The 27,414-nt window shown below is 40.3% G+C and overlaps 2 protein-coding genes across 3 annotated transcripts; one reads left to right on the forward strand and one right to left on the reverse strand.

Moving 5' to 3' along the window:
• Positions 1–6,361, forward strand: LOC124402144. Its single transcript, XM_046874900.1, has 3 exons — positions 1–143; positions 3,499–4,819; positions 5,778–6,361. Exons 2-3 carry the CDS (start codon positions 3,704–3,706, stop codon positions 6,009–6,011), a joined length of 1,350 nt encoding a protein of 449 aa, XP_046730856.1. The 5' UTR covers positions 1–143; positions 3,499–3,703; the 3' UTR covers positions 6,012–6,361.
• On the reverse strand, positions 6,074–27,413 carry bmp7a (bone morphogenetic protein 7a). 2 transcript variants are annotated; one of them, XM_046874902.1, is made up of 8 exons: positions 27,282–27,413; positions 19,570–20,138; positions 10,770–10,953; positions 8,616–8,764; positions 8,318–8,533; positions 8,144–8,220; positions 7,890–8,000; positions 6,074–7,530 (listed from the first exon to the last, which is right to left on the reverse strand). In XM_046874902.1, exons 2-8 carry the CDS (start codon positions 19,982–19,984, stop codon positions 7,381–7,383), a joined length of 1,302 nt encoding a protein of 433 aa, XP_046730858.1. In that variant the 5' UTR covers positions 19,985–20,138; positions 27,282–27,413; the 3' UTR covers positions 6,074–7,380. The 2 variants fall into 2 exon arrangements, with proteins under 2 accessions (XP_046730858.1, XP_046730857.1); XM_046874901.1 differs by lacking the exon at positions 27,282–27,413 and having other exon boundaries at positions 19,570–21,975.
• Between the last annotated feature and the right edge of the window lies 1 nt (position 27,414).

The following is a 27,414-nucleotide window of genomic DNA, read 5'->3' on the forward strand; positions in this document are numbered from 1 at the left end:
GAGAGAGAAGAGACTGAGAGTGAGGGAGAGAGTAGGAGGAATGAAAGATAACAGTTTGTGTGCACGTCTGCATGAAAACTCTATGCACTTCCTACTGGTGCTGCATCAAGACCAGACCGTTGTGTTCATCTGGGAACAACAAGGTAGGGCATGCATTTCTAAAGTGGAGTGTGTGTGTGTGTGTGTGTGTGTGTGTGTGTGTGTTCACTATTATGCAATTGCTTCAAAATGGCATTCTGTACACACCTATATTTCAGACCTGAAAGTGTCTAGAGAGTTATACCATGCTTCTTAGATCATACATGCCATTAGGTCCATGTGTCTAATATCCAATCAAATGAGTGTTAAGGTATAATAAGGCTCCGTGTAAATGCAAAAATCTTGAGATTGCCTTGATGACTATGGGTATGAGCATGTGTCTGTGTGAGTCTACACTATTGTGTAGTTGTGTCAGCACTTTTTTCTGTGTCATAAAATTCGGTACACATTTCATTTCACATATCATTTTTTTGATCATACATATGATCTAGATATCTGTTTATTATACAGTATGAATGTATAAACAGTGTTTAGCAGGTTTGGATGGATTTTGTCAGTATATTAAATCTGTATAAATGAAGTTTTATAGATCTATGAATATCATTTGTCTCACACACCTTTTCCAGCCATCACCTAACTTCACTTTTCTATGTGATGTATTTAATTTTATTGAATTGTATTTACATGAAAAACAATATTGCATTTATTATCAGAGATTGATTCGAGCATGATTATTTTTAAGGGCCAGAGTGTATAAACCAGTGCAAGACCAGGCATGGAGCTTCACACATACTGTACATAGATATATTCTATATACAAGTTATATATTAAAAAAATATATATATATATATATATATATATATATATATATATATATATATATATATATATATATATTTTAAATAAAAAGATACATCAGCACATAGGCTGTCCCTTGCTTGGCTGAGAACTTGATCATACACATTAGGTCAGGACATGCTGCTACGTGTCTGCATCCTGTTCTTTTTTAAACTCTACGGAAACATCCAGATTTATGGTCATACCTTTCAGAAGTTTACACTTTTCCTGTTAGTTTTGTTGTAGTTACTGAATCATATGTTTAAGATGGATGGATGTTTAAGATTGAATAGCTGAGACATTGAAGGGTTAATTAGTCCACACACACACACACACACACACACACACACACACACACACACACACACACACACACACAAGGTCTTACTTACAAAGCGTGGTAATCTGATTTATAAATCATGTTTAACAAGCTTTAATCTTTGTCTGTGCTGTCTCTCTGTTTCCTGAAAAGAAAAATACTACAGGGTTTTTCTTTTGCCTTTATATCAAACAGATGGAGAGAAATATTCAGGAGTAGCACACATTTATTAAAAACCAGAATATTAAACATATGGAAGTCTTTCAGTGTGTTACATGCACCCTGTGTCAGCTCATTTATAGATATAAAATATTATCCATGTTCATCATGGAAGACCATGGACTTATCTAGTGAATCAATGTTTAGCTATAATACGGTCGAGTGAGCAACTTATTTAATTGCTACAGAAGGAATGAATTCAATATTCTACGATTTAACACGACATGCAAAAATACGTTCAGATGAATGCACTGCAATGCAAAAAGCGCACATCTGGCGTCCTTTCCCATTGGCTTGTGTTGAGGCCGAATTTTGATCACGTGAACATTGTTTCAGGTGAAGAAAAAATTTTTTTTTAAGTTTTCAGGTGGCTTGTGTATCACCTTGGTAACGGATCCAAAAATGGTAATGTTTTGGCTAAAGTTTAGATGTTAGTAACTCTTACAGACCATCAAAAAACATGTCCTTATGCCATTACAAAAAACGCAGGCTCTATTATTTAAAAAAACATTATAAAGATTACTTATTGCAATAAGAAAACAGAGCTCATTAGCGCTTAGAAAAATGTTTTCCTCGTTTCAACCTAAAGTCCACTGTGGATTTTTCATACTGCGTATTTACATATAAATAACAAAAAGTGGCTTCTGTGCATGTCCAAGCCAATTCAGTTTAATGGCTACTAATAAATACACCACATTCAGTCATAAAGACTGGAACGTCCTTTGAATGTATGGTTAGTTTTATAACTTCGCAAGCCTTTTTTTTTTTTGCTGTTATTAATAGAAACCATAAATTTCACTACAATATACAAGCCGGTACAGTTCACTCAAGAGACGGCGTCGTCTGAATTAACAGGTGTCCTGCTGCCATATTATTTTAACCTTCCAGCATGAGCTGCAGTTATTTCACTCTTAACCTCGTATAGACTGCGATATGCACTTTGTTTCCATAGTAACGCTCTTAGACAAGATTAGAGGTTGAGATTTGCAGACTTTAATCAAGTATCACATTATAGAACGTCGGGGATTGAAAGCAGTCACAGAAAGCGTTATAAAAAGCACTTGTTTTGGGAGCTACTTTCCTAACAGTGCACTTGCTTCTGCCGACTGCCGATCACTGTGGGAGTTTCATGTGCAGCGATATAACCTGGTAACTGGCGAGTCTCAGTTTTGAAAACTCATTTCCACTGACTATTTCAGAAACCCAACCTTTAGCCTTTGATATTCAGCATGCTGAAGAAAAGATTTCCTATTTTATATACCACTCTTTGGTGGGTTTTTTTTTTTTTTTTGTTCATTGGTCCACAGTCGTCACTGCATAATTGCCATCTAACCACATAATTCACTATGTTTCCTTTAGAATGTGCGCTCCACTCAAGGCAAACCGATCTGCAAAGTTTCATGTCTTTTCTCCAGTTCCGGACACCGACATTTATTCATTCGGCAGATGCTTTTATCCAAAACCACTTAAAAGTGATCCAGAATACAACCCAAGCATACGACTGAGCAATTGAGGGTTAAGGGCTCAACATTGGAACTCATGGGATTTGACTTCACAGTCGTCCAGTCACTAGCACAGAACTTTAATCTCTGGGCCACCGTGTGTTTATCTCTCAACCAATACATCAGCTCATTATCAACTCCCTCAGGAACTGAACCATGTCTGATGAGGTCAGAGGCAACTTAAAAGTCAGTGTACACTTTGGAAAAGTAGCACTCTGAAGAGTTTTTCAGCTTGTAGCCCTAGGGAAACCTCTGGGGAAGGTATTTTGTTTCAGAAAAGCTTGCAAATAGAACCCCCTTTAGAAAGCTTGGACCGATAACCATCCAAAGAATCCTTGGGAAACCTTTTTTCCAAGAGTGTAGGGAAGTCGGGATCTAGGACTGAAGCGGAGAACCCATAGCAAAGCCAAAAAGACATCAAAAGTATGAATCCTGCATGTACACCGTTTAATAAACGGGTTTCCTAAGGGGTTCCGAGAATATTTGGTACTTGTGACAAGGTTCTAGTCTAAGAGCATACATGCTTTTGTATCTGAAATGTTTTATATGTTTATCAAATGTCATATATTTGTTCTCTAACAGGCCGGAACCCTAACCCTTGGACCAAAGACCACTGATGTGTCAACCAAGAAATCTACAACCTTTCAAATCTGGACTGGATAAATTTCCCTAAATTGTATTAGTCTATAAGTAAATAGAAATACAGCCAATTACACAGTCATGACTTAGTGGCAACATGTGAAAAAGCACCATCTGAAAGTAGAGTGCTAGAATACTCGGCCTCAACATGGCAACTAATGGCCTAAGTGATCCTCCTCCCGTTCCTAAATCCCTCCCACCCAAGAAAAGGAATTCAGGTGTGGATGCAAACGAAGCTCCGGCCGAGCCGGTTTTCAAGACGCCATCTCCTTTCTGGAATCAGAATATTTTCAGGAGACCAAGGAGAATACGAGAACCGGCAGCCGTCTCCTACATCGATCTTCATTCCGCAACCACGTATCATCCACTGTGGACTGAGGCTGGCTGCGCCTCAAACCAAGTTCTTTTACACCCATTACGTGACACTGTAGCCCCATTCCCTTCATGGGGTCCATATTGTGAAAACAGTGAACAACTATTAGGTGTGTCCAACCAGAACAGGAACGATCCGATGAGCGTCCATGACTTTTATGGAGCTTCTTCCTACTGGAGCTACCTTCATCTTACAGAACAAAGAGATTTGTTATTTAAAAGCTATGGAAGGGTCTCGAATCAGTGCAAGCCCAAAATCATAAAGCCTGTACCTCGGTCTTTGGCATCTCATTACACCAAAAAGGTTCTCCTTAATGTGGGGAGTGGTGATCAGTGGGATGAGAGACTACAGAATGAAAGCGCCAAAATTGATTCGAGGACAAGGAAGAGGAACTATTTGAGAGAAGGAATGAGACAGAGTTCTGGTCACATTGCTGAGTCTGGAACAGATCTTTCCATACACAAATATTGTTCAGAGTTTAAGGACTTATCACAAGCAAGAGCCATCAAAACAGAAGATCTCCAGTGCCAGCGGTTTCCTGTTATTCATCAGTCTTGCAACAATGTGCAATTAAATTCAGGGATTGAAGTGACAATGAGAAATGAGCACCCTCTACTGGCCAGGGGTGAAAAAGCAGAGACACAAGAACAGAGAGAACTCGTGTTACCTTCCTCTCAGCTTTTGTCACGCTTTTTTGAAGGCTCTCTGATCGAACTCGATGGGGGACGGCTAAAGCGTGTAGAGGACTTACAGTTGGAGGATTTTGAATGCTGTACTGCGTCCTGCCCAGAGTTAAGTCTGACAAGATTCACTGTGAAGAAGATCACGTCCTCTGATAAACCTGGAGTGATGTGTTTGGAAGTAGAGGTTGATGATAACCCCCGTTCCAAGGTAAACACACAAAACAATGGTTATGGTGCAAATAGTGGAGAAGAATCCTTTAAGAAATCCTTAGGAAAGCATTGGAAACATTAATTTAGATTCTCCAAAAGGTCCTCAAAAGTGCTTTTCTTCCAGTGGACAGTGAGGAACAGCCTGGTACACTTTGTACCTGTTGAACTGTTGGTGATTTTTTTAAGTTGTTGCAATGATTCAAATCACAACCCACCTCATAAACCATAATTATAAATGTTTAGTCTGAATGAACTTTTTTCTTAACCCTAATAACTCGAAAACATGTTGGTCTTCATTAGTGCCAGCTTAGACTTGGCACAAAAATGTAAGAAATCCATATAATAAATACTCAATATATTCTACACATTATATGTCCACACATCTCCTTGTCTAGACGTTGCAGAGTAGTGAATATTTTATACATAATCCTATTGGTTAATTGTTGAAAAGCCAACAAGATTAGCAAAGATAGGCACTGTCATTTTACACACCATTGGGTTTTAAATTAAAAAACAAAGCAACTGAGAAAAGAGAACTTTTATTTATAGGATAAAAAACCTTTGTTTAATCCAAAACTTGGGTTACTGTCTGTGCAATGTTATGCTCAGAGGAAGTCACTAATGTTGGTTTCAAATGCTGTATTGTATTCTTGACACGAAGGCAAGTTTTCTGACTAAATTTATGATGGGTATTTATAATCAGCCAGCATTAGACCACAGAATCTCTTTCCGCAGCATGGCACTTGAATGGAAAAGTGCCACGAGTGAGCCTTTGAGTATCAATGAGAAAATTGTTTGTTACCCTGATGTTCCCATTGTTTTAAACAACATGACGTAATCAAGCTGGCATTCACTGTTCATTCACGGAAACATTATAGGAAATGTGAATCGGTATCCTTATGCTTTGCGTTCCACACTGAACGAGTGTAAGAATAAAGCCTGGGTGTGTTTCGCAGATCTCGCTGGAGGTGTGTGAGGAGTACCCGTTGTTCGTGTGCGGCCGTGGCTGGTCTTCTTGCAGCCCAGACAGAACCTCTAAGCTCTGCTGCCTCCGCTGCCAACAGCTGTTCCTGGGGGACGTGTGCCTGGCACTATCACCTGTACCTGTTCCACCTGCCGAGTCGACCCGGCCTGGAACCGGTGCCGATGATGTCGGATTTCTGAATCGCGGAGGGCACGAAACCGACTAAACTGAGAAAGAGACACAATTCAGCCCCAGAAATCCAAAACGTACAATAATATCAAACAGGTCGACAGAGTAACAAAGTTTATTTTATAATATAACTATGTACAGCCGCTTACACAGTGAAAAGATGATGGGTCATATTTTCTATGAATCACCTTACTATGAAATTGCACTTAGGTGTTTTGTATAAAAAAAAAAAAATAATAATAATAATAATAATAATAATAATAATAATAGCAACAGTTGAATAAAATAATTCATTGTGTCATTTTCTAAAACAAACTAAAAATGTTTTTCATGTCCTAAGGCAAGAATATTTGTTGGATTTGTGCAATAAAAGAGTCAATCCCCGTCTGACTGTAGTTATGCGTTTGATGATCAACTTGACAAATGGGAATATAAGTTTTTAAAAGACTCCCATCTCCCATTTCTCCAAAAACATCTGGACTTGAAGGTTGTATTCCCTCATTACCGCGAGTAAGCATTGTTGTATAATAACATTCGCATGACCAAGAACAGCTGTAGAATTCCAGTTCTCTGCAGAAAAAAAAAGAATAAAATAAAAATCAATTGCACCTGTCCCTATCCAGACAGTTCTATTTAGCTGCTTTATCATCCGGTCTACAGAGAGAACGCAGATGAGAACCACATGCTGCTGTCGGGGCCGCCACCCGCAGCTTTGGACCCGCTTCAGAGGAGAGGACGGAGTAAGTGATGGTCCTGTTGCCGGCAGTTAACACATGCTGAACACTCGGCTGTGTGATAAATGCAGTGTGTGGGATGGGGGTTTTGCCACAAGGGGGTTAACACACACACACAAACGACACACACACACACAAACGACACACACACACACACACACACACACACACACACACACACACACACACACACACACACACACACACACACACAACCTCCACCTGCATATATAAAATCACACACTTGTAAATCTTCAGATCTGATGGGGTGAAAATAACAGCTCGTAATTTTGACGTCATTTTGATTCAGATATGAAAAGTATTTCCCACCGTTCATCACACTGATATTGTTTTTTGGTCTCCAGTGATTCAAGGCGAAGAAAAAGTGTGCCTAAATCTAATCTTACACATCTTGTCGTGTGCTGGTTTTATCAAGGTTGTACGGTTGTTTTTTTTCCATTCTCAGTTTTACAGCATATAACGAACGCAGCTCCTACTTGACTTCGGCTGCAGTTGTGACGCGCTTCAAAAAATGTAAGCGCGGCATAGTGGTCCAGCTTTTCCCTCCAATAACGAGTCCTATTAAACTTATGATTCCTGAAGGCACAGCCGGCCTCGGTTCGATCTCCTCCTGTTCTGTCCTCTGTGTGCGAGAGTGTACGTGTCTGTCGGTCAGTGGCAGCCACACGCTCTAACAACCATGTTGCGATATTTCTTCAGGATGACGTTGGAACTGTCGTCGAAATACAGCACGGAGATGCCATGGAGCTGAGTGGGGGCGCAGCATGGCTTTGGGACCGAGTCCGGGTTTATGAAATGAACCTGCCAGGGAGAAAATTACATTTTGATAAATGAGAAAACATTTTTGCCCTTTTTCCTCAATAATGTTTGTATCATGTTGTTGCACGTTTTGGCAAAATAAATTATTGCACTATGATATTAAATGGTTAATAATGAATAGACAAGACCTCTATTATTTTGTAATATGTGTAACATCTGCCCTGTGCAATATGTTACTATAGAAACGTTCAAGAAAAAGCCCACCAACATAAACGTCTGATTATTGAAAATCCACACCTTTTGACGACTCAGAAAGTTTAAATAATGTGCACTCATTAAGTAAGTACTTCGTGTAGCTCTGGTTGTAGAGATCGTCTAACGAAACCCTGCTGCGAACTTACCAGCGTCTGCACAATGGCGTGGTTGGTGGCGTTCATGTAGGAATTTAAAGGGAAGGCGCATTCGCCCTCGCAGTAGTACGCAGCATAGCCTTCTGGGGCAATGATCCAGTCCTGGATACACAGGGAGAGATGGAAAGCGATGATGTAAAGCAAGAAAATAAAGGAAGGGTGGGGGAAAAAATAAAGGGAACATGTGTTGTCCTCAAGTTGTCCTCTCTTAGAGAGAGGGAGATTTTTTATGTCTTTCATTATACCTGCCATCCAAGTTCTCTGAAGCTGACATACAGCTCATGTTTCTTGCAGCCCTGTTTTGGGTCCACACTAACGTTCTCTGAACAAAAAAACAAAAAAGTAATTCAAATGTTAAATAAGATTTAAAAATGTGGACCTCCACTCATGTTTATTCAGACCAGCATGAGATACACTACCTGCAGCTTCTGCCAACCTCAGAGCCTCCTGGCTGGAAGGTGGCGAGTTTTTCGGGGTCTTTGGTCGGTTCTGGTTCCTCTGCTTGTGCCCTGGAGCCGAGCGGACGCTACGCAAACGGACGCCCGTCGCTCTAAAGAACGCCACCATGAATGGCTGTTTGTTCTGGGGACCTTGGTTGCCCACCAGCCCTGCAACCCTGGGGTTCATACGATCACCTGTAGTGGAAAACAGAGAACAATTAAAACCATTGAGCAAAAACAATGTGAAAAAAAGAAAGAAGTAGGAGCTTTGACGCACCATTTGCACTCTCCAGAACAAGCAACAGGCCAAGGTTCTGACCCGGGTGCAAAATCCAGTGGTTACTGGTAGCTGTGAGATCAAAAACCAGCCAGCCCTCTTCTGCAGCCCAGATAACCCGTGAGTCCAGCAAGAACAGATCTGAATCCCTGCCAGGAACACATATAACACGTTGCAAAAACCTCAAATCCAGGTGGTGACTTTTTTTTGGACAGGCAGTGTGTGTAATTTTATATATATATATATATATATATATATATATATATATATATATATATATATATATATATATATATATATATATATATATATATATATATATATATATATATATATAATGTGTATACATACATGTATAAACCTGAACATAATATTGGCATGTCCTATTTTAATATCCCATTCTACATTTAGTCCCCATTTGCTGTTATAATAACCTCTACTTTTCTGGAAAGATGTTCCACCAGATTTTGGAGCGTGTAGAGATTTGTGCTCATTCAGAGACTGATGTAAGTACGGTGAGGAGGCCTGGGGTGCAGTTATTGTCCAAGTCATCCTCAAAGTGTTTAGTAGGGTTGAGCTAAGAGGTCTACCTAAGCAAACCGTATCTTCATGGAACAGTTTTGGGTCTTAAAAATTTTATTCAGCTGTTTCAAAGGCAATTTGGGGAAGAACCACATACGACTGGGTGTGTGTGTATAATGTTATATACACATAAACACACACACATATACTTCCCCAAAAATACATACATTGCACCAGTTTTATCATCACAAATAGACATCTACATTTCATATAATATATGGACCAACTATCATTGTCAGGTTGTAATAACCAACAATCTTCTGAAAAGGATTTCCACTAGATTTTGGATCATGGCTGTGGGGATTAAAACATTGTGAGAGCCTCCTCACCAACATCTGACCTCTATGTGTTCCGTTGGAGGCAAAGTAAACAGAGATAAAGATCTGTCGAAAAACAACCTTAAAGAGTGATGGTCAGGTGTCTACAAACTTTTGGCAATATCACATTGTCTATTCATTTCATATTGCTTAGGGTAACCAGAAAACAACGGTCTTGCAGAACTACAAGTCTCAGGACTTGATGTCACGCACAACCCACATCCTGGTTCTCCCCAAAACAACAAAGACTCTAATCACTAGCAGCTTTCATGATTTATATGTGACTAGTAGATACTTGTGTGTCTGATGAGCTGTGATGTCTTTGTGGTGTCAACAATAACCAAAATAAAAAAACATCACAAAAGTAAAAAAGTCGACAGGCCAGAGCTTGCCCTCTGCCTCGTGTCCCAGATCAACCTCCCTAAATCGGGACGTCTCTTATCGCAGATTAAAATTCCTGTCTGGTTCAGGAGAGATACTGAAGCTGATCTGAGGAGCAAATGGCATGTTTGCGGGTCAGGTTTCATCCCCCCTGGGGGGCGCTGGGCAGACGGCGTCTGTCTGCGTGACGCGTCTGCATCACAATAGGAGTACGAGCGATGATTCACATTACCCCAGGGGTGATAAAGAGCGTGGACTTGACGTAAAGTGTGTGTGTGCGTGTGTGTGTGTGCGCGTGTGCGTGAGAATGTGTATTTGTGTGGATATTAAACATTGAGGCTGAGAGAACTGAGAACGTGCTGCTCGGGAGGAGCACTGGGATCAAACAGGAGATATGGCTGGAGATAAAAAGACAGACCATGCAAATAGAGATGAGGAGGTAGTGGAGTTTCTCTCCTGTTCAAGTCTCTGCAGCTCACTAACTGACAGTAATGGCTTTGTAATGGTCGGCGTGCTAACAGCTGTGCTGTAAATCAGCGCAAGGAATTCAGTGGGAGACCTGGCACTGGACACCTACCATCGGGCAGGCCCATCAGCATGTGCACGCGTGTGCGTTTTCAGACCCAGACTGAGTGGGAGGCAGCACATGTTTCATCTCGCACAGTTCACCCAATCTTTCTCTCAGGCTTTCACACTAAACTCTAATAAAACTCTAACGCACCACAGCTGCAGGCCGACGGCGCACACTGGGCTGACTATTCGGGACAAGAATAAGACAAACAAACAACTCCAACTGGGGAAAAAAAACAGCATCACAAACATGGTTCATATAATCTAAACAAACACAAAGTTCAGTCCACAGCTGCGTGGTTACCTGTCATCGTATTCCCGGAGCACTTGATACACGCTGACATGAAACGTGTCATTTTCGTGACTCTCGTGCACAAAGTCCTTGTAGACACGGAACTCTGCCGCCGTCACGGCTTCTCCTTCGGGAATGCGGGACAGATCGAATCGGTGGAAATGGTGGAATACGTGCAGGCCTTCTTCAGGATCAACTAGGATTGGACACACACACACACACACACACACACACATCAGTTCACCATGTACAAACAAAGGTGGCATTCTTTTAACAAGCATTGGAGGCTTGTCAAATGTTTAAAGTTATATTCGTTCAATGAAAAAATTGTCATTTGGAGTTCTTTAAATGCTTTGTTTAAGGCATCATTTGAAGATGTGAATCTTTTCAGTCAAAAACTACAAAACTACCATTCATGCTAAACTACAAAAACATAAAACCTTATCATTCGTTCCTCAAGGGCTCAACTTCAAGGTTCCTAAGTGTCTGCTATTATGACAAATTCGTAATTTTGTGGCATTCGATTAACAATCTTTGGATGTAAATTCATATTTAAATGAAAATGGTACTTTGAAGTGCTCGAATTTTCTCATTGTCTTCAAAGTCAATGGGTTCTTCATGGAACCACATGGTAGTTCTAGTTCTACATGGAACCTGATCCAGAGAGACAAACTCAAGAACTCAGACATTGATTGTACTTTTTAAAAAGTGTATAAAAGCAAATGGCTTTTGATCTTTTAAAATTATAGTCTTCAAGAAAGCACATTTGGGTCGTTTCTTGTTGTGGGCCACCTGGAACCTTTCCTGGGATTAAAACGCATTGTAAGGAACCAGAAGGAAATGACTTTTTTTGGTGCTGTGGAAAATTTTCAACAGGATATGCTTTTTTATACCAATTGACCTTATAAGCTATTTCCTTAGGGGTTGTTTGGATCAATTGATTTATTTTTCTATTTGAATCAGTTCCTGAAAGGGAAAGAATATAGAGTTCTACCAACAATATACATATTATATACAATAAGCAAACAAATCTCTCAAGTTTACTGTTGATCAATCCTAAATATGAGGACGTTTTGGTGAAAATGTAATTTCACCAAAACTTCTGATAAATTTAAGATAAATCCATCCTGAGCAGAAAAAAAATGCAATAACAGAAGTGATGAGACGACGTTTCAGCAGGTAGAAGAAATACTGCAACTCTGCGGATCTTCGTCGAGACCGAGAATTAGCTGTTACGTGTGTGAATCTGATGTAACACGGATATCTTATTTACACAACGCTCCCACTTTTTGCTGTACGTATTAGCATCATGGCCGTCGCACCATGTACAAAACAGAATGCCTGCAACGTCTTGGACTCGCCGCTTGTGTAAAAACAAAACGTCATGGAAAGATTCTGGTTTGCTGGTCCTTCTGCGATGCCTCTGGTATAAAACAAGCTTTCGTAAACACGGGTTTTTAAAGTGCCGGGCCAAAGAAGCCTGCATCAACTGGTGATATTCAGCTAGACGACCTCCACTCCTAGTACATTGAAGGAGGGGAGAGGTGGGGGGGTATAACTGTGGAAGCGGGAACGAAGTGCTCGCTTCTTTCGCCTGCAGCCGTAATTGTCTCATTTGGCGCGAATCGCTCATCTGTGTGTCCTCGCTTCGTTTTGAATATCTAGGCCAAACCGCACGTCTCTCTCACACACACACACACACACACACACACACACACACACACAACTATGAACAGAAGTCCTCTCGTAAAAAGAAAGACTGCACAGTGTCAGAACGGCTGAGCAATCGCACACAGGACTAGTGCTTGATTGGTGCGCCCACATCACTGCGGCCAAAAAAGAAACGTTTGCTTCCATAAGCCGGATCCCAGGCACACATGAATTATGGGAACATAGTTTGGGAGGGGTGGTGGTGGTGGTTGGGGGGGTTACTGAGCCTGGCTACGGATTCAAATCACACACATGTGTGACCACAAGAAAAGCTCTGTAAAAGGCCTGGCCCGGAAACTAGTGGTGCCCCATATGCACAGACACATGTACACACACACACACACACACACACACACACACACACACACACACACACACACACACACACACACACAGTCTTTTCCTTTCTACCCCTCACGCACACACGGATTAACGCACATGCATCGTACACATGTTACTTGGGACTCGTAAGTAGTAGCCCCTACGGCCTTTATATCCCTTGCTAATCCGTCAGTGACCTCGGCTGCACTCCGCTCCAACATCCTGCTCTCGTTCGTGAAAGTGCAAAAAACGACTTCCTCGAAAAGGTCTCCGACAGCGTGCCCCGTCCCGATTTGAGCCAAATTCTCTGAGGCATCAAAGCAACAGGAACTGGATTAAGTTCCCTCTGCCCTCAGCTACTCAACTAATTACGTTTAGTTTATATTTTCTCACTGTTCCTACACGAGGCTGAGATTGAACACACTCGTTCGTCTTCCTTAAAAAAAACAATTTACCATCATGAAACATGGTGAGCGATTTCTCATTTCTATAGCAGCATCATGTCTGGATGAATCCTTTTCTCCGTTTTCCCGCAGTGGAGAAGGAGGAGGTCCACACGGCGAGGCCGTGATGTTTGTCACATTTAGTCAACAGGATGACATTTTATGAGTGTGTTTATCCACACACCCTATAAAGCAGGAAAAACTACTCAATGAAGGGTAGAAAAAAAAACCTCCAGTTTATGTGAGTAAGTGACTTTGTTGAGGAAAATCCATGATTTCAGAATGAACCTTTGGCAGATGTTGGCCGAGCGTCGTCCCCACCCCGGGCCAGCTGAGATCCTCTCAGAGTTTCCAGCATGTGGCACAAGCTCAACCTTTCCTGGAGGTTTCTGGGAAGCTGTTTTCTTAGTGCTACACAATCCATTTATCCATGGGAGGGAAAAAGAAAGCATGCCCTGCTTTTCTGGTGCAAAAGGTGAAAGGAAACACCTAGCGCGTTCGAAAAACAAAAGAGATGGACGCAAGTCGAGGCAACTGAAGGTTGTGGTTCTAGATCATTCGCCACCAATTTAATCGGAGACTCGAATGCTTGTAATGACCTTGGGCTCATGACTTTCTGATCTATCTACTGCTCTATTTTTTTCCCCGGAAAGATGCATACTTTGTCTCCAGTGTCAGTTCTTTGTATCGAATGTTGCGCTTTACAGTTTCTGGGCTACGTGACAACCTGCGTTCAATCGAATTAACTTCATGATACAATTGAGGAGATTGTTTATAACCGCTATAATATAAGTGATAACAGGAACTGACTTGTTTTATGGACGTTCCACAGAAGTATAAATAGATTTAAAGGGAATAAAAAAAGTTACTGTTAACACTGTCAAGATGCTGTGGTATGAAAGGAAGGAAACACCAGCGTGCACTACTATTGAAAAGTGTTTCATGTCAGACCGTACTGTCCTACAACAGCCACAAGTGTTCAATTCTTTACACGCAGAAGGAAATAAATGCTGGCATCATGACTTTGTCCATGATTTCCCTTTTTTTGTCTTTTTTACTCTTCATAAAGCTGATGCTTATGTGAAATCTGTTTTGGGGAACTGTTGTAAAAAAAAAAAAAATACCCACTACCCCGTAATTCTTGACATCACTTGCTCCTGGTTCCAGACCAGCTGCATTTTTGTTCTGGACGCAAGCAGACTTAGTTGGCGGAGGAGCGCATCTTAAATAGGGAACGCTTTGAGTACCAGTACCAGTACCGCATCCGTGCTGAAGCAGTAGTTCTGTGTATTTTTGGTGTCATGTATGATCAGCAACAAAACCGTAAGTTCCTCTTGGAGAATCTTGAACAGGTACCAAAAACCATTAAAACGTAGGACTGGTTACTGATGGAAAAAGCACAGTTCGAGTTTTCTGGTGCCAGTTTCCGGTGCTTTGTGAAAGGAAAATGGCCTTAAGTGTGTGCGTGTGTGTGTGCTGGTGGGGGTCAGTCAATAACGATGACAACCATGATTACTGCTGCTTTTTACACACATCCTGCATGCCACGTATGACATCATAGCCTACAGAACGGCCACAGTGCACGTGCTCAAATTGTTTCCATCATCGTGCAATAATGAACATGCGTGGCCAGCCGTGAGTGAAAAAGAGAGGAGGAGGAGGAGGAGGAGGAATAAGCTCTCTTTAAGCCGAGCGCATACTGAAGGCAGAGAGTCATTTATTTGACCGCAATTGAACACTGGAAAGAAAAGCACCGGCATTTTGTGGAGGCAATAATTGCTTGTAAGGGTTTGCTGTGTTTATGTTTAAGGCCATTAGGCACAAAGATCAGCGTTCAGATATGCAAACTGCTCCACACACACACATTTCAACACTTTGCTCCAAGCCCATAGGTTGATACGATGAGAAATTACAGTGGAGGGTAAACACACTAATTAACATCAGCGCTCAACAATTATAACAGCGGGGCTCCAGCACACCTTGCAGCTCGAGCTTAAACTGTTTCCAGTGTTCGTTTCGGTACAAGCAAGACGTCATGCGATTTCACGTGCTCACCGTTAAACGGTAGAGCGAGCATCATATTCAAAAGTTCAAATTAACTTAACTTTACAATTCCAGAGGTGTTGATGTTAATGATTTATGTTATACATACCGTTATACAGGATATACCTTTAAAAACGGTGTCTTTTTTTTCTGCCGTTTCCTGATACGACACTGAAACATGTCACTGAAACATTTCACTGAAACATTTCACTGAAGGGGAAAGGACACGGGGCATAAAAGATGCTTTCGATTGCAAACTATGAAGTCGATCTCAGACAAAGATAAATTGAAGATTAAAAAAAATAATAAAAAAATACTCAAAATTCCTTCTATGAAACTCTAAACTCTTCACAGGTTCAAAACAAGACATCCAAGCAACATGGCTTCAACAGTAAACAACAGCATTTCTTCCTTTTTAAACGTGCCATGTTATATATATATATATATATATATAAAAAAAAAAAAAGAGTCATAATCACTTCTATTAAAGCCATAACATAAACGTAAAACTTTGTTTTAAGGATCCACATCACAGTGCGGTGGTTAGACTGATGCTAACAAAAGATGACCTTGAAGCATCCATGTTTTTTTTGCCTTCGCCTTGAAGTTCATATACACTGGGTTGACTTTTTCCCCCCAAAGTTCTGACTTTACATTTACATTATTTGGTAACTGCACTTAATAATCTCATTTATACAACTGAGCAGTTGGGGATTGAGGGCCTCGCCCAAGGGCCCAGCATTGGCAGCACTGGAATTTGAACTCATTTTAGAAATTATAAAAATAATTTAGAATCTCTGATTGGACAAAATAAAAAAAAAAAAAAGAGTCATAATCACTTCTATTAAAGCCATAACATAAACGTAAAACTTTGTTTTAAGGATCCACATCACAGTGCGGTGGTTAGACTGATGCTAACAAAAGATGACCTTGGAAGCATCCATGTTTTTTTTTGCCTTCGCCTTGAAGTTCATATACACTGGGTTGACTTTTTCCCCCCAAAGTTCTGACTTTACATTTACATTATTTGGTAACTGCACTTAATAATCTCATTTATACAACTGAGCAGTTGGGGATTGAGGGCCTCGCCCAAGGGCCCAGCATTGGCAGCACTGGAATTTGAACTCATTTTAGAAATTATAAAAATAATTTAGAATCTCTGATTGGACAAAATAAAAAAAAAAAAAAAAGGAAGATGCTCTGTATGCTCAAAAAAAAACAATCACCAAATTTCTTCCTGTTACTTTTTATTGCCATTTGATGCAAATAAGATGGAAAATATTTTGTAAATTGCCTTGTAGTACATTATACAGCCTTTTGGGTGGTGTGGGGGGTGGGGGGTTTGGTTGAATCTGTGGTATTGTGGAAATGTTTTACAATCTGCAGTCTTGGAGTTTGTCTCTGGGTTTTGGTCCATCAGCACTGCTTTAAAGAAAAAAACCCATTTTCCACACCTGATTCGTTAATTGTATTATGGGAAGTAATAAAAAAAAAAAGATGCACTCAAACTCTTTCCAGAATGTTTTAAACTAACAACTAAAAACACTATAAAAATTGGATTTGGTTTTCTGAGAATCATAGGCTGAAGAATAATCGGATTTCAGTGTTACTTGGCCAAGCTGGCTTATCAGTGTAAACATTTGGAGCATGACTGCTTCTCTGCAGAATTACAGTGAGCTGCAGGGATTCTCTGTGTAACATTTTTTTTTATTAGGGGGGGGATAAACAATTGCAAAACAGCTTCAGGTGCTTATGCTCGTCGTCTCTTCCTCTCTTAAGACGGAAGTAAATCATAAATAAGTGGCTTTGAAATATAATCAACATTTTTTCTTTTCGTTGCTGTTGTTAAACTGAAAAGAAAGCGGGACTATGTGAGGAGAAAAGGTCTGAAATGGAAGAGAGTAACCTGATCTCACATGTAGCAAATCTCCAGAGTGAAAACAATGTCGCTGGAGTTTATACAAGCGAAAAACGAAATTAACAAAAAAAAAAAAAAAAAAAAAAGTTCTAAGGCCACCTGGTAACTCAAGCCTTAACCATTCATTACTTGGAACAAACCAAGCAGGCTCATGCTGAAGAGGCATCGGCGTGTTAACGTAAGGAAGAACAGATTGTAGACGGCCTTTCCATTCCAGGGAACAGCTGGCTCTTGCTGAGAAAAAAAACAAGACCTCTTAGACACATCTGTAGCAATCCATGGCACATTCCCAGGTAAAACACAAGCTGGGAAAAAAAATTAAAAGCCGACCGGTTCCAAGCAGAAGCCTCGACACGGCTCTGCAGCTGGTGTGCAGGATGGAGTCTGAACTTCACAAGTCCTATCTGACTTTGTTTGACAGCAATATCTATGGGGAGATTTGATTATTTTCTTCCGACTCGACCTATTCAGTGCATTACAGCTTTCACCGTTCTACTACAGTCTATATTTATCTCAGTCTATTTGATTTTAAAAAGAAATCCACTTTTTTTTCCATCGAAATATCATTCAAATGTTTCAAACTAACCCTGAAGAGGCTCGAAATCTACTCTCTCGACTTTTTTTCTCTAGTAGCTGTGGCTGTGTGGGAAGGAAATACCTTTAATACAGTCGTTTAGGGTGGTCCCGGATTGAACACAGGCCTGCTTGCCTCAACACACATCTCAACAAGAGGAGGAAATTATCCTGTCAATCACCAGCCCAACATGGAAAATAAAAAAACAACGATCCTGAACCTAGGCTGGGCCTTTTTTAAAGACTTTCTAGCTCACATCATAACCGTGTCTCGACAGTAATGTAAGATGTTATTTTTTATGAAGGGATTACACAAGTGACAGCTGGCTCGGCAAACAAAGCTGAACTTTCCAAGAGGCCACCGTGCACCATCGAGGAGATTTGGACTGAAACATTTAGTTCTTTGCTCTGAGGCATGAAATTCCCACTGAACAAAAAAAAAAAAAAAGCTTGTGGATAAAAGGAAGGGAGTACAGAGAGGGGAAGGAGACTCGTGTCCACTACAGGAATGCGCCCTCGCTACAGCGAAACACAGGCAATGCTATGGTTTCCAAACGAAACAAAGGCAGAATTCAGGTTTGATAAGTTCAGTAATGTCCAGGGAAGTCCCCGGTCATGCCCACAGCTCTTTGAATACATGCAGACCTTCTTCATTATCCACACAGAAACCTGCGATCGCTCACAAGCAAAGCCGGATAGCGAGACTAATAAGAAGACTACTATTATTATTACAATCTTTCATCAGCCACTGTTTATCTCATCGTTCTCCCACTCTTTCCATATACCTAAAAAACACACACACACACACACACACACACACACACACACACACACACACACACACACACACACACACTTGAGGGTCTCCTAAACTGGTCTTTATCTCTTAACAGCTTTATCTTACTCCTTCGAGGTCAAAAATGCCTTCTCAGATTTTTACACCCCCCCCAAACTAAGCCGTGTGAAAAGCCCTCTTCACAGCAGATTCGAAGTTCTCGAAATGGCAAACCATTAGCTCTGGACAAAAGAAAAAAATTCTTCGTTTTACAGCCTTCTAAGAGGAATAGAAAGCAGCCGTGTAAACCGTCAGGCAAAAAGAAAGAAAAAAAAGAAAGAAAGAAATCCAGCCATTACAGTGTATATTGACATACCAGAATGTCTTTTGGGATCCAAACAGATCTATATCATCTCATGAAACAGCTCTTGGAGACAGGGCTGCACGGCAACGTCTTCTGGTTTCTGTTGTAGTTTACTTTCCTAATGAAACTTGAGCTTAAGCCTTAAGTGCAGATGTCGACCTGCTGCGCTGACCTACAGAGACGTTTTACTCTCACCTGAAGAGATTTCACTCAATTGTCCAGTGCTTTCATATTTATTTAACTCTTGAAGGCCCCCAAAAGTTGTCTTATTAGAAATTTCATGTAATCCTGGAGAGAGCTGGTATAAGTACCAGCTGCCAGACAAGAGCAACAAAGAATCATAAACTCAAGGCATGGCAGCGTTTTGTTTTTTAAAGGATTTTCATGTTTTCCAGAACCAAATGTTTAAAGTAACACCCACAATATTATCAAAAACAGTCGTTAGGAGGGTGTGGCGATGCTTCTTCTCCCGAGGAGACAATAACAGTTGATGTCAGGGTTTATGAGGATCGGATTATGAGTGTGCGTAAAGGTGCGTCCTTTAGAAGATGCGATACGTAATAGATTGGTGACGTAATAATCGGAGCAAACAAATAAACAAACAATCAGAACAACACACCAATAATAATAATAACAACAATAATAATAATGATAATAATCCTCACCCATGTTGACGAAGCTCATGACCATGTCGGCGTCGCTGAGATAGCGCTGGTCGCGTCGGGTCGGAGCCGGTGCTGGTGCCGGTGCCAGGACCGGCGCGGCGGCGCGACCGAAGCCGGAAGCGGCGGGTTCGAGCGCCGCGTTGTAAAGCTCCAGCATGTACATAGGCGCCGCCGTGCGCCGCTCCGGAGAGTGAGGTCGCGGGCGCCGGGGTAAGCCGAGCACGGACAGGATCTCCCGCTGCACCTCGCGGCGCTCCTGGCTGCGCAGCGCACGGTGCACGAAAGCCGAGCTCAGGTCGTTCTCCATCGTGAAGTTCGCGGCGACCAGCGCGACGCACGAGCACCACCAACACCACCACCACCAGACCGCCATCAACCTCAACCTCAGTCTTAATCTCAATCTCACCCTCGCCATGCTGGAAGATCAGCTCGTGCAGCAGCTCCGGTCGGTTTATTAGTTCCTAAGTTTGGTCTCTCACTCTTCAGGGTTCTTTCCCTCGTGTCCTCACGCGATGCGCCTCTGGTTTGCGCGCAGACTTTAAGGAGCGCGCTGCACCTCAGGGGTGGACCTCATCAATGATGGAAGAGGGTGGGGTCAAACAAAAAAAGGGGGTGGAGTGGGGGTTTGATTAAAAATAACACACAATAATCATCACAAAAAATTATGAACCTTTTTTTTTTCCAGCTCAATTACTACCTGCTACATAATAAAATAAATAACTACAATACAAAGTGTATCCCATGTGTGTATCTGTAGAAACATTCTAGGCAGAAGAAACAGTATAACCAGTGATTGGAAGTTACATTGATGAAAGAAACAACAAAACCTGGACATAATAGGAATGTAGATATGGAGCCTTGATCAATAAAATAATGACATCAATAGTTACGTGTTAGACTGTTGGTCATACTGGTAAAAAAACTTTTCATTCTTCGTTGTAAGTTTAAGCCATTTGGCAGACACCCTTATCCAGAGCAACTTACAGGGGCCCCAGAGAGGCAGTTTGGTGTGGTAGGGGTTTAAACTTATGACCAAAGTCCAGTGCCTAAGCTAAGGCACAAAGCTACCACCACACACAGAACACAAAGCACAACATGCTCAAAATGGGTATTTTTAACCGGAGACATCCAACGTCAAAGTTCTAGCAGTACAGAAATGTTTTATTATATTTAAAAGATTTCCAAAATTGTGAACACCAATAATTCTAAAAGACATCTAAAACCACACAGTAATAATGTGGACATATGAACGCCAAATGCATATGGGGTTCTTCCCCAAATTGATGGATTCACACAATTTCCTTTAAATGTTGTAATACTACAGTTGCATTATATTTCAATGAAGCTATGAGGCCCAAACATGAAGACATGATTCACCAAGGCGTGTGGAGTGTGAGAACTATAGAGGCCTGCACAGATCCCTGACCTAAACTCAACTCAACACCTTTGAGATCAACTGTACTGTAACATCGACTTCATTAATCCTTCTGTGGCTGATATCGGCCCAATTGTTCCCAAAGCCATATTTTGAAATCTATTGGAAAATCCTCCTAGAAGAGTGGAAGGGGTTAAATCTGTAAAAGTGTACGAGAAACATGCTAATAAAAAAAATCTCATGTTAAAAACAGAAGTGTTTAATGCTAAAACATAACACAACTTCAGTTTGTCTACTGAGTTCTGTTCATATTGCTATAATAATTTCAGTAAAAAGTTTGGAAGTGTCACCAAAATGTCCATAGAAATACTTAAGATACTGCATATTTTGCCACCTTGATATATTTTGTCAGGAATTTGTATGTATGTTTGTATCTTGGGTTTGGTATTTCAGCCTATAGATAATGTATAGTTCAACTGACAGTCGTCTTTTTTATTAAAAGGACAACTTAAGTTCTCTAACTGAAGTTACATGCAGTCTTGACTTCAAATGAAAAGGTTTATGGCTTGTAATTTAGTTGATGTACAAGTATGTACATTTTTTTAGAGATCTGTGAAGGCCACTTGCAAATCTTCTTCTTTCGGCTGCCACAGCGGCTCACCTGTCTCCATACTACTCTGTCCTCTACATCTGCCTCTTTCAAACCAACTACCTCAGCGTTCTCTTATCGATATACCCCATGTCCCTCCTCTGCACATGTTCAAACAATCTCAAATCCGTCCTCTCTCACTTTTTGCCAAAACGTCCTTCATGCGCTGTCCCTCTAATAAACCTGTTCCCAATCCTTTCCATCGTCGTCACTCCCAACAGAAACTTTAACATCTTCAGCTCTGCTACCTCCAGCTCTGATGCTCTATTATTCTTTTATCCAAAAGCGACTGGGTGTGGTAGCATGACATTTCCCCCCTTTAGGAGACCCAAATCTGTTCAAACATGAGAATGATCCTGTGCACAAAGCCAGCGCCATGAAGATATGCTTTTCATGGGTTGGAGTAAAAGATCTTGAGTGGCCTGCTATATAACTCTGACCTCAACCATACTGAACACCTTTGGGATAAATATGAATGCTGACTGCACCCCAGGCCTCTTCACCTCACCTACATCAGTACAGAATAGAATAAAAGGAATGAATAGCCTTTATTTGTCACATATACATTACAGCACAGTGAAATTCTTTCTTCGCATATCCCAGCCTGCTCGGAAGCTGGGGTCGGAGCTCACCTGATTTTACCAAAACATTAAGTACAAATCTCCATAAGCACACTCTAAAATCTAATGGAACATATTCCCAGAAAAGTGGAGGTTACTATAACAGCAAATAAGATCTAATTGTGAATGTTTCAAGATTGTACAGCCACATTTGATCCTTACAGGCGATGCGAACATGTAAACCGTAATGAGCAGTGAAATAACATGACCCATTGTATATAATAAACTGTGGATAATTCCATCTACCTGTACGGCACTCGTTTATAAAGTGTTGTTACTTTTAAGGTAATAAAACAAGTAAAGATATATGAGGTAATGAATACATTCTGTATACAGTACTATCTACAGTGTACGCTTTTAAACATTTGTACACATATGGGTTTAATTGATGAACTGAGCTGGGATTAAAGGAGTTCGACCCAATGGACGGTCTGGGTTTTGTTTTGTAACATAGTCATTTTGTGTCTTAAACCCTCACGGCCATCCCCCTTCCCCTATGAGACCCAAACGCCCCTGTTCCATAGTCCATGTGTTTTAGTTTCGGCGCTGACTGCAGGACACCTTCTACCCTGCAGAGTTCACTTTGAACACAACCTGCTCTAATGTTCAGAGGCCCCTAAAGACCTTGCTTACCTATGTCACATGCGATCAGATTTTTAAAAGGTGCTGGCACTAAACTCTCCAGGAAGGGAAAGTAACTGTTAAGACACATTTGGTTACAGCAGGGGTGTTCAACTTTAGTGCTCCGTCTTAAATCATATTCTACGACATCATACTTAAAAGTATGTTCTATGTAGACTTGAACCAGACGTTTGGGATGTACAACATACCGTGGACTAAATACATGAACAGGCAATTGCATTTAAATGCTGGTTCGTTTAGAGCTAACTTGAAATAGATATTCTGGGAATATGACTTGACTTGATTTGGGAAAAACTGTAAATTAGTGTACAAAAAAAAAGTAGTTTTTCAGGCGATCTTCCATGCAAAGATGTTTTTGAAAAAGAAAGAAGTACGCTTTTTCTCATGGCACAATAAATAAACTATCAATTATATAATTAATAAAATAGAATCTAATCTGTTGTTTACAAAATTACTAAATATTTTTATTTTTTTTATCAAGAACACAGACATAAAGAAGTGTTAGTGGGTAGTTGGGAGATGGACATGAAAGATACAGCTACAAATTAACTTGCTACTAAAACACTTAATATTTCAACAAAACAATGGTGTTTAGTGATTGGAAATCGATAAATGTGTCCAGTGATTAGTTGTTTAAATGGTGAGCAGCGATTAGTTGTTGGCAAAAAATTAAATGATGTTTAATGATTGGTCATACGTAGAAATAATGTTCAATGATTGGTTATGGGTAAAAATGTTGTTCAGAGATTGACCATTGTTAAATGTTCAACTATTTTTGATCAGTGATTTGGAATGTTAGTAAAAATGTTGATCAGTGATTGGTTATTGGTAAAATGCTGATCAGTGATTGGTTATTGTTAAAATTGTGATCTTTGATTGGTTATTGTTAAAATGGTGATCTGTGATTGGTTATTGTTAAAATGGTGATCTGTGATTGTTTATTGGTAAAATGGTGATCTGTGATTGGTTGTTCACTTTAGTAAAAAAAAAAAAAAAAAAAAGTAATAATAATAATAATTGTGATCAGTGATTGGATGTTAGAACAAAACGATAATCAGTGATTGGTTGTTAGTTAAAAATTGTGAACAGTAATTGGTTATTAGTAACATAAATATGGATATTTGCTAATATCCGCTTGAAAAGTAGATTTATCATTAGGTTTTTTACATCAAGCTCAAAAGTCCTAGAAAAGCCAAGAAAGTTGGTAACACTGGTTCAATACGAATCACTTCAGTTACTTAACCAACAATGTTTGCTGTACTGTTGATTTTTTATTTGAATCCAAAGCTCTCTGGAAAATCTCTTATCTACTACAAACCTTGCATTTATATACACTTCACCAAAGCTCTCCTCAAAAAAATCCAAAATACTGCATAAATAAGTGATTTGAGACGGTTACGGTTTTTCCAACTGACCTTTCACTCACTGTGATTTTGGTGATTAACTGATAAACTGAACCAATCAACGGGTTTGTTGGGGAAAGGTTTCACCTCTGGAGGGCTGTGAGTGCCCAGAGTATGAGTTGAGAAACCTCACACTGACACACCTAAAGTCCTGATCATAAGGTGATAAGTTGAATCAGTTGAGTTTGAGCAGGGACGCAACTTAAAGGCTTTCTGTGACGAGGCCTTCAGACCATCAGACTTTCTACACTGTGCCACTTGGGTCAGTGTAATATAACTATATAGCAAAGCATTTGAGCTCTAAAAGCTCAAAATAAGTTACCTAACCAAATCTAATCATGAACATTGCAGCCCTTTATACTACCCAAAAAAATATATAAGTTTATTTCGGCTGAATTAATAGGTTCACCTCCATAATTCCCACAATAGCCAATGAAAAACTTTGCCAAAATGCTTTCACACTGATCCAGCACTGACCCGGTTTATCCTCAGACAAGTGATGACAAGCCTCTAATTGTCCTTTGTCCCGTTATGGGGACGCGGCAAAGATCACAAGTGACATCTCCAGCGCTTCCCACCTGCTGTGCCTGCGCCCCGTTTCCCACTGCCACATCGACCGTAACCTAGAGACAGCGACATGGCAATCGTCGCCGCCCTCATTCCTCTTCCGAAACAGGTCTAAAGGTCAAACGTGTCCCACACCCTGGTTAACTCGTACATGCTGTGAGCTCAGCATCATCTATCTGTAGCACAAAATTAGTTCTCACTAAATGATGCTACAATCTGCGCTTTATTTTATTCTTTCCGAGTTTAAATCAAAGCGAAATAGATTCGATTTTCGGCCCTGGTAAAGAATAAGCATTGAGGAATCATTGATCAGAAAAACACTACTAAAAAAAGACACATTTATCTCTTGATTTATAATCTAATCATTTGGTGGCTTCACTTGGATGAAATGCTTCTCACACGTAGTTGGTCTAAAGCCTAAATAAAATGCTTGTACAAAAATGTATGCAAATTATTCTGTCATTACCTCAAAACAAGACATGTTTATTCTCTGAAGTTAGGTAGGCATCATTAGTTTTGCACTGGAGCTGCAATTGTATTGATAAGCAAGTAAACATTTCTTCGTTGCTAGTCATAAATTACTTTTTTAAAACAGAAATGTGCATGGGAATTGATTCTGATGCTAAAATCCACCATAGGGGTAAACATTTTCCTCTAAAGGCACACCCTGAACTGTAGTTTTACACTGTAAGACTGGAGACTCCTTCCAGATGTTAAATAAATCACCAACATATCAACAGTTACACTTGTTTTTAATGGAAAGCATCCAGCTAGAACTTCGAGACTGAAATCTGAACATATCATTCTCGGGTTTGACCATTTGAAATTGTAAAAGTTTTATGTAGAAAGATAGAGAGACCCCTGAGGAACTATTTTTTTCTAATCCATGTAGTGTACACATTGCTGCATTACTGACCTACTGAACACAAGTACGTCGTTTTTGTGTTCCGTCGTGCAGAATGAAACGGGGGAAGGAATCAACGCAATCTGCTTATCTTTCTCAAAGGCTAATCCCTTATTCACGCTGGGAGTGTGTGAACTACAACACAAAGAGCTTATACACACCCTAGTCATGCCAACATCACCCTGGCATATAGCACAGCCCAGGTGTTAATAGTCACACAACTAGGTGTTAATTGGTCTGCAGGGAGGTGCAGTGATGCGTGCATGTAGGTGTGTTTGTGTGATTTAAATATGGTGGGCTTGGGCGGGGGGTATTGAACATGAGTTGTAAAAATGATACATTTGATTCATCCATATGAATAAAATCGATTTATTCTTAGATAATACACTGCAATAACTATAAATTATGTACTGTATGTACATGCCTACATGTATGATGCAGCTGCTGAGCATCCTGAGCTTGGAATTTGCACCATTTCTGATTGCAAGACCCTACAGCAGATAGTGAGGACGATTGAGAAGATCACCAGGGTCTCTCTACCTTCCACTGTGGTCACTTCCACCACAGGCTGCACCTGCAAAACCACCAGAGTTGTGGCTGATCATCCCACACCTAACACACACTGAACCACACCACATAGTAGGAATTGGAAGACTGACTGCATCCCAGGTCTCCTCAAATTCATCAGTACCTGACTTTACTACAAAATCTAGGGGAACATCTTCCCAGGAGAGTGGAGGGAATTATACGAGCAAATTGTGACGAAATACAGAATGGAAAGCTCAAAAAGAACATACCATCCTTATGACCAACTTTTGGCAATATAGTGTGTGTGTGTATATATAGTATATATTATAGTAATGTACTGATATTCTGTCTTTCTGTAGTTAAATATAATTAATATGGGAAATGAGGTAGCGTTAATCTTATAAACTCAACCTGGCTAACACTGCCACCTAGTGGTCCATACAGGATGACAAAATTTAAAAACTTTTAGAGTATTTAATGAGTGATAGACATATTTTATATACATCATAAGTTAGTATTCATGCAAGACAGATGCACACCAATCGACTATAGGACACTTAATATATATTTATAAAAGTATTGCACACATAATGGACCGGGTACTTCCACTCCTTGAGTAATAACCGAGTCTATTCAATTTGACTCAGCTCAATATTAAAGAATCGATTCTTTGGATCACCTAAACGGCTCGTTGACATATTTAATGACCCGTGCAAAGCAATTGCTATTCCTATTAACCATGTGTAGGTATGTTTCCTAAAATCTCCCTTTACCTTTCAAATGCTAAAAATTAATTAAATCCGCAACTGTTAAATCGCTTCCAGTTTGTTCACCTGAAAGAGCCGACTCAAGAGCCGATGCGTTTCGCAAACGACACCTCAATTATTCGAACTGCAAAGTTGGGGAAACGTGAACTAGTGTTATTAATGGTATAGATTCAACAAATATACGTGTCTGATGACGAATCTAACTGTAAATACGATTACGATGTCGTTTAAAAACAAAGAAGTGGTACTTTATTTACTGTTGACGACGTGAGCAGCCATGTTGAAATGACGTCACGAATTCAACTCGGGATCGAGAAGACCTTCGCGGCTTCCAAGTTGTTGTTTTGTTTCTTCTGTTTTAAACCTGGTCTATGATCTGAACTTTTACAT

The sequence above is a fragment of the Silurus meridionalis genome, chromosome 19, assembly GCF_014805685.1.
Source record: "Silurus meridionalis isolate SWU-2019-XX chromosome 19, ASM1480568v1, whole genome shotgun sequence".
NCBI lineage: Eukaryota > Metazoa > Chordata > Actinopteri > Siluriformes > Siluridae > Silurus > Silurus meridionalis.

Coding starts and splice junctions, on each gene's coding strand:
- LOC124402144 (XM_046874900.1), top strand. CDS start 3,704: ATGGCAACTAATGGCCTAAGTGATCCTCCTCCCGTTCCTAAATCCCTC. Junction 4,820..5,777: donor ATGATAACCCCCGTTCCAAG/GTAAACACACAA, acceptor TGTGTTTCGCAG/ATCTCGCTGGAGGTGTGTGA.
- bmp7a (XM_046874902.1), bottom strand. CDS start 19,984: ATGGCGAGGGTGAGATTGAGATTAAGACTGAGGTTGAGGTTGATGGCG. Junction 8,534..8,615: donor TGTTCTGGAGAGTGCAAATG/GTGCGTCAAAGC, acceptor TTTCCACTACAG/GTGATCGTATGAACCCCAGG. Junction 8,001..8,143: donor TCAGAGAACTTGGATGGCAG/GTATAATGAAAG, acceptor CTGTGTATCCAG/GACTGGATCATTGCCCCAGA.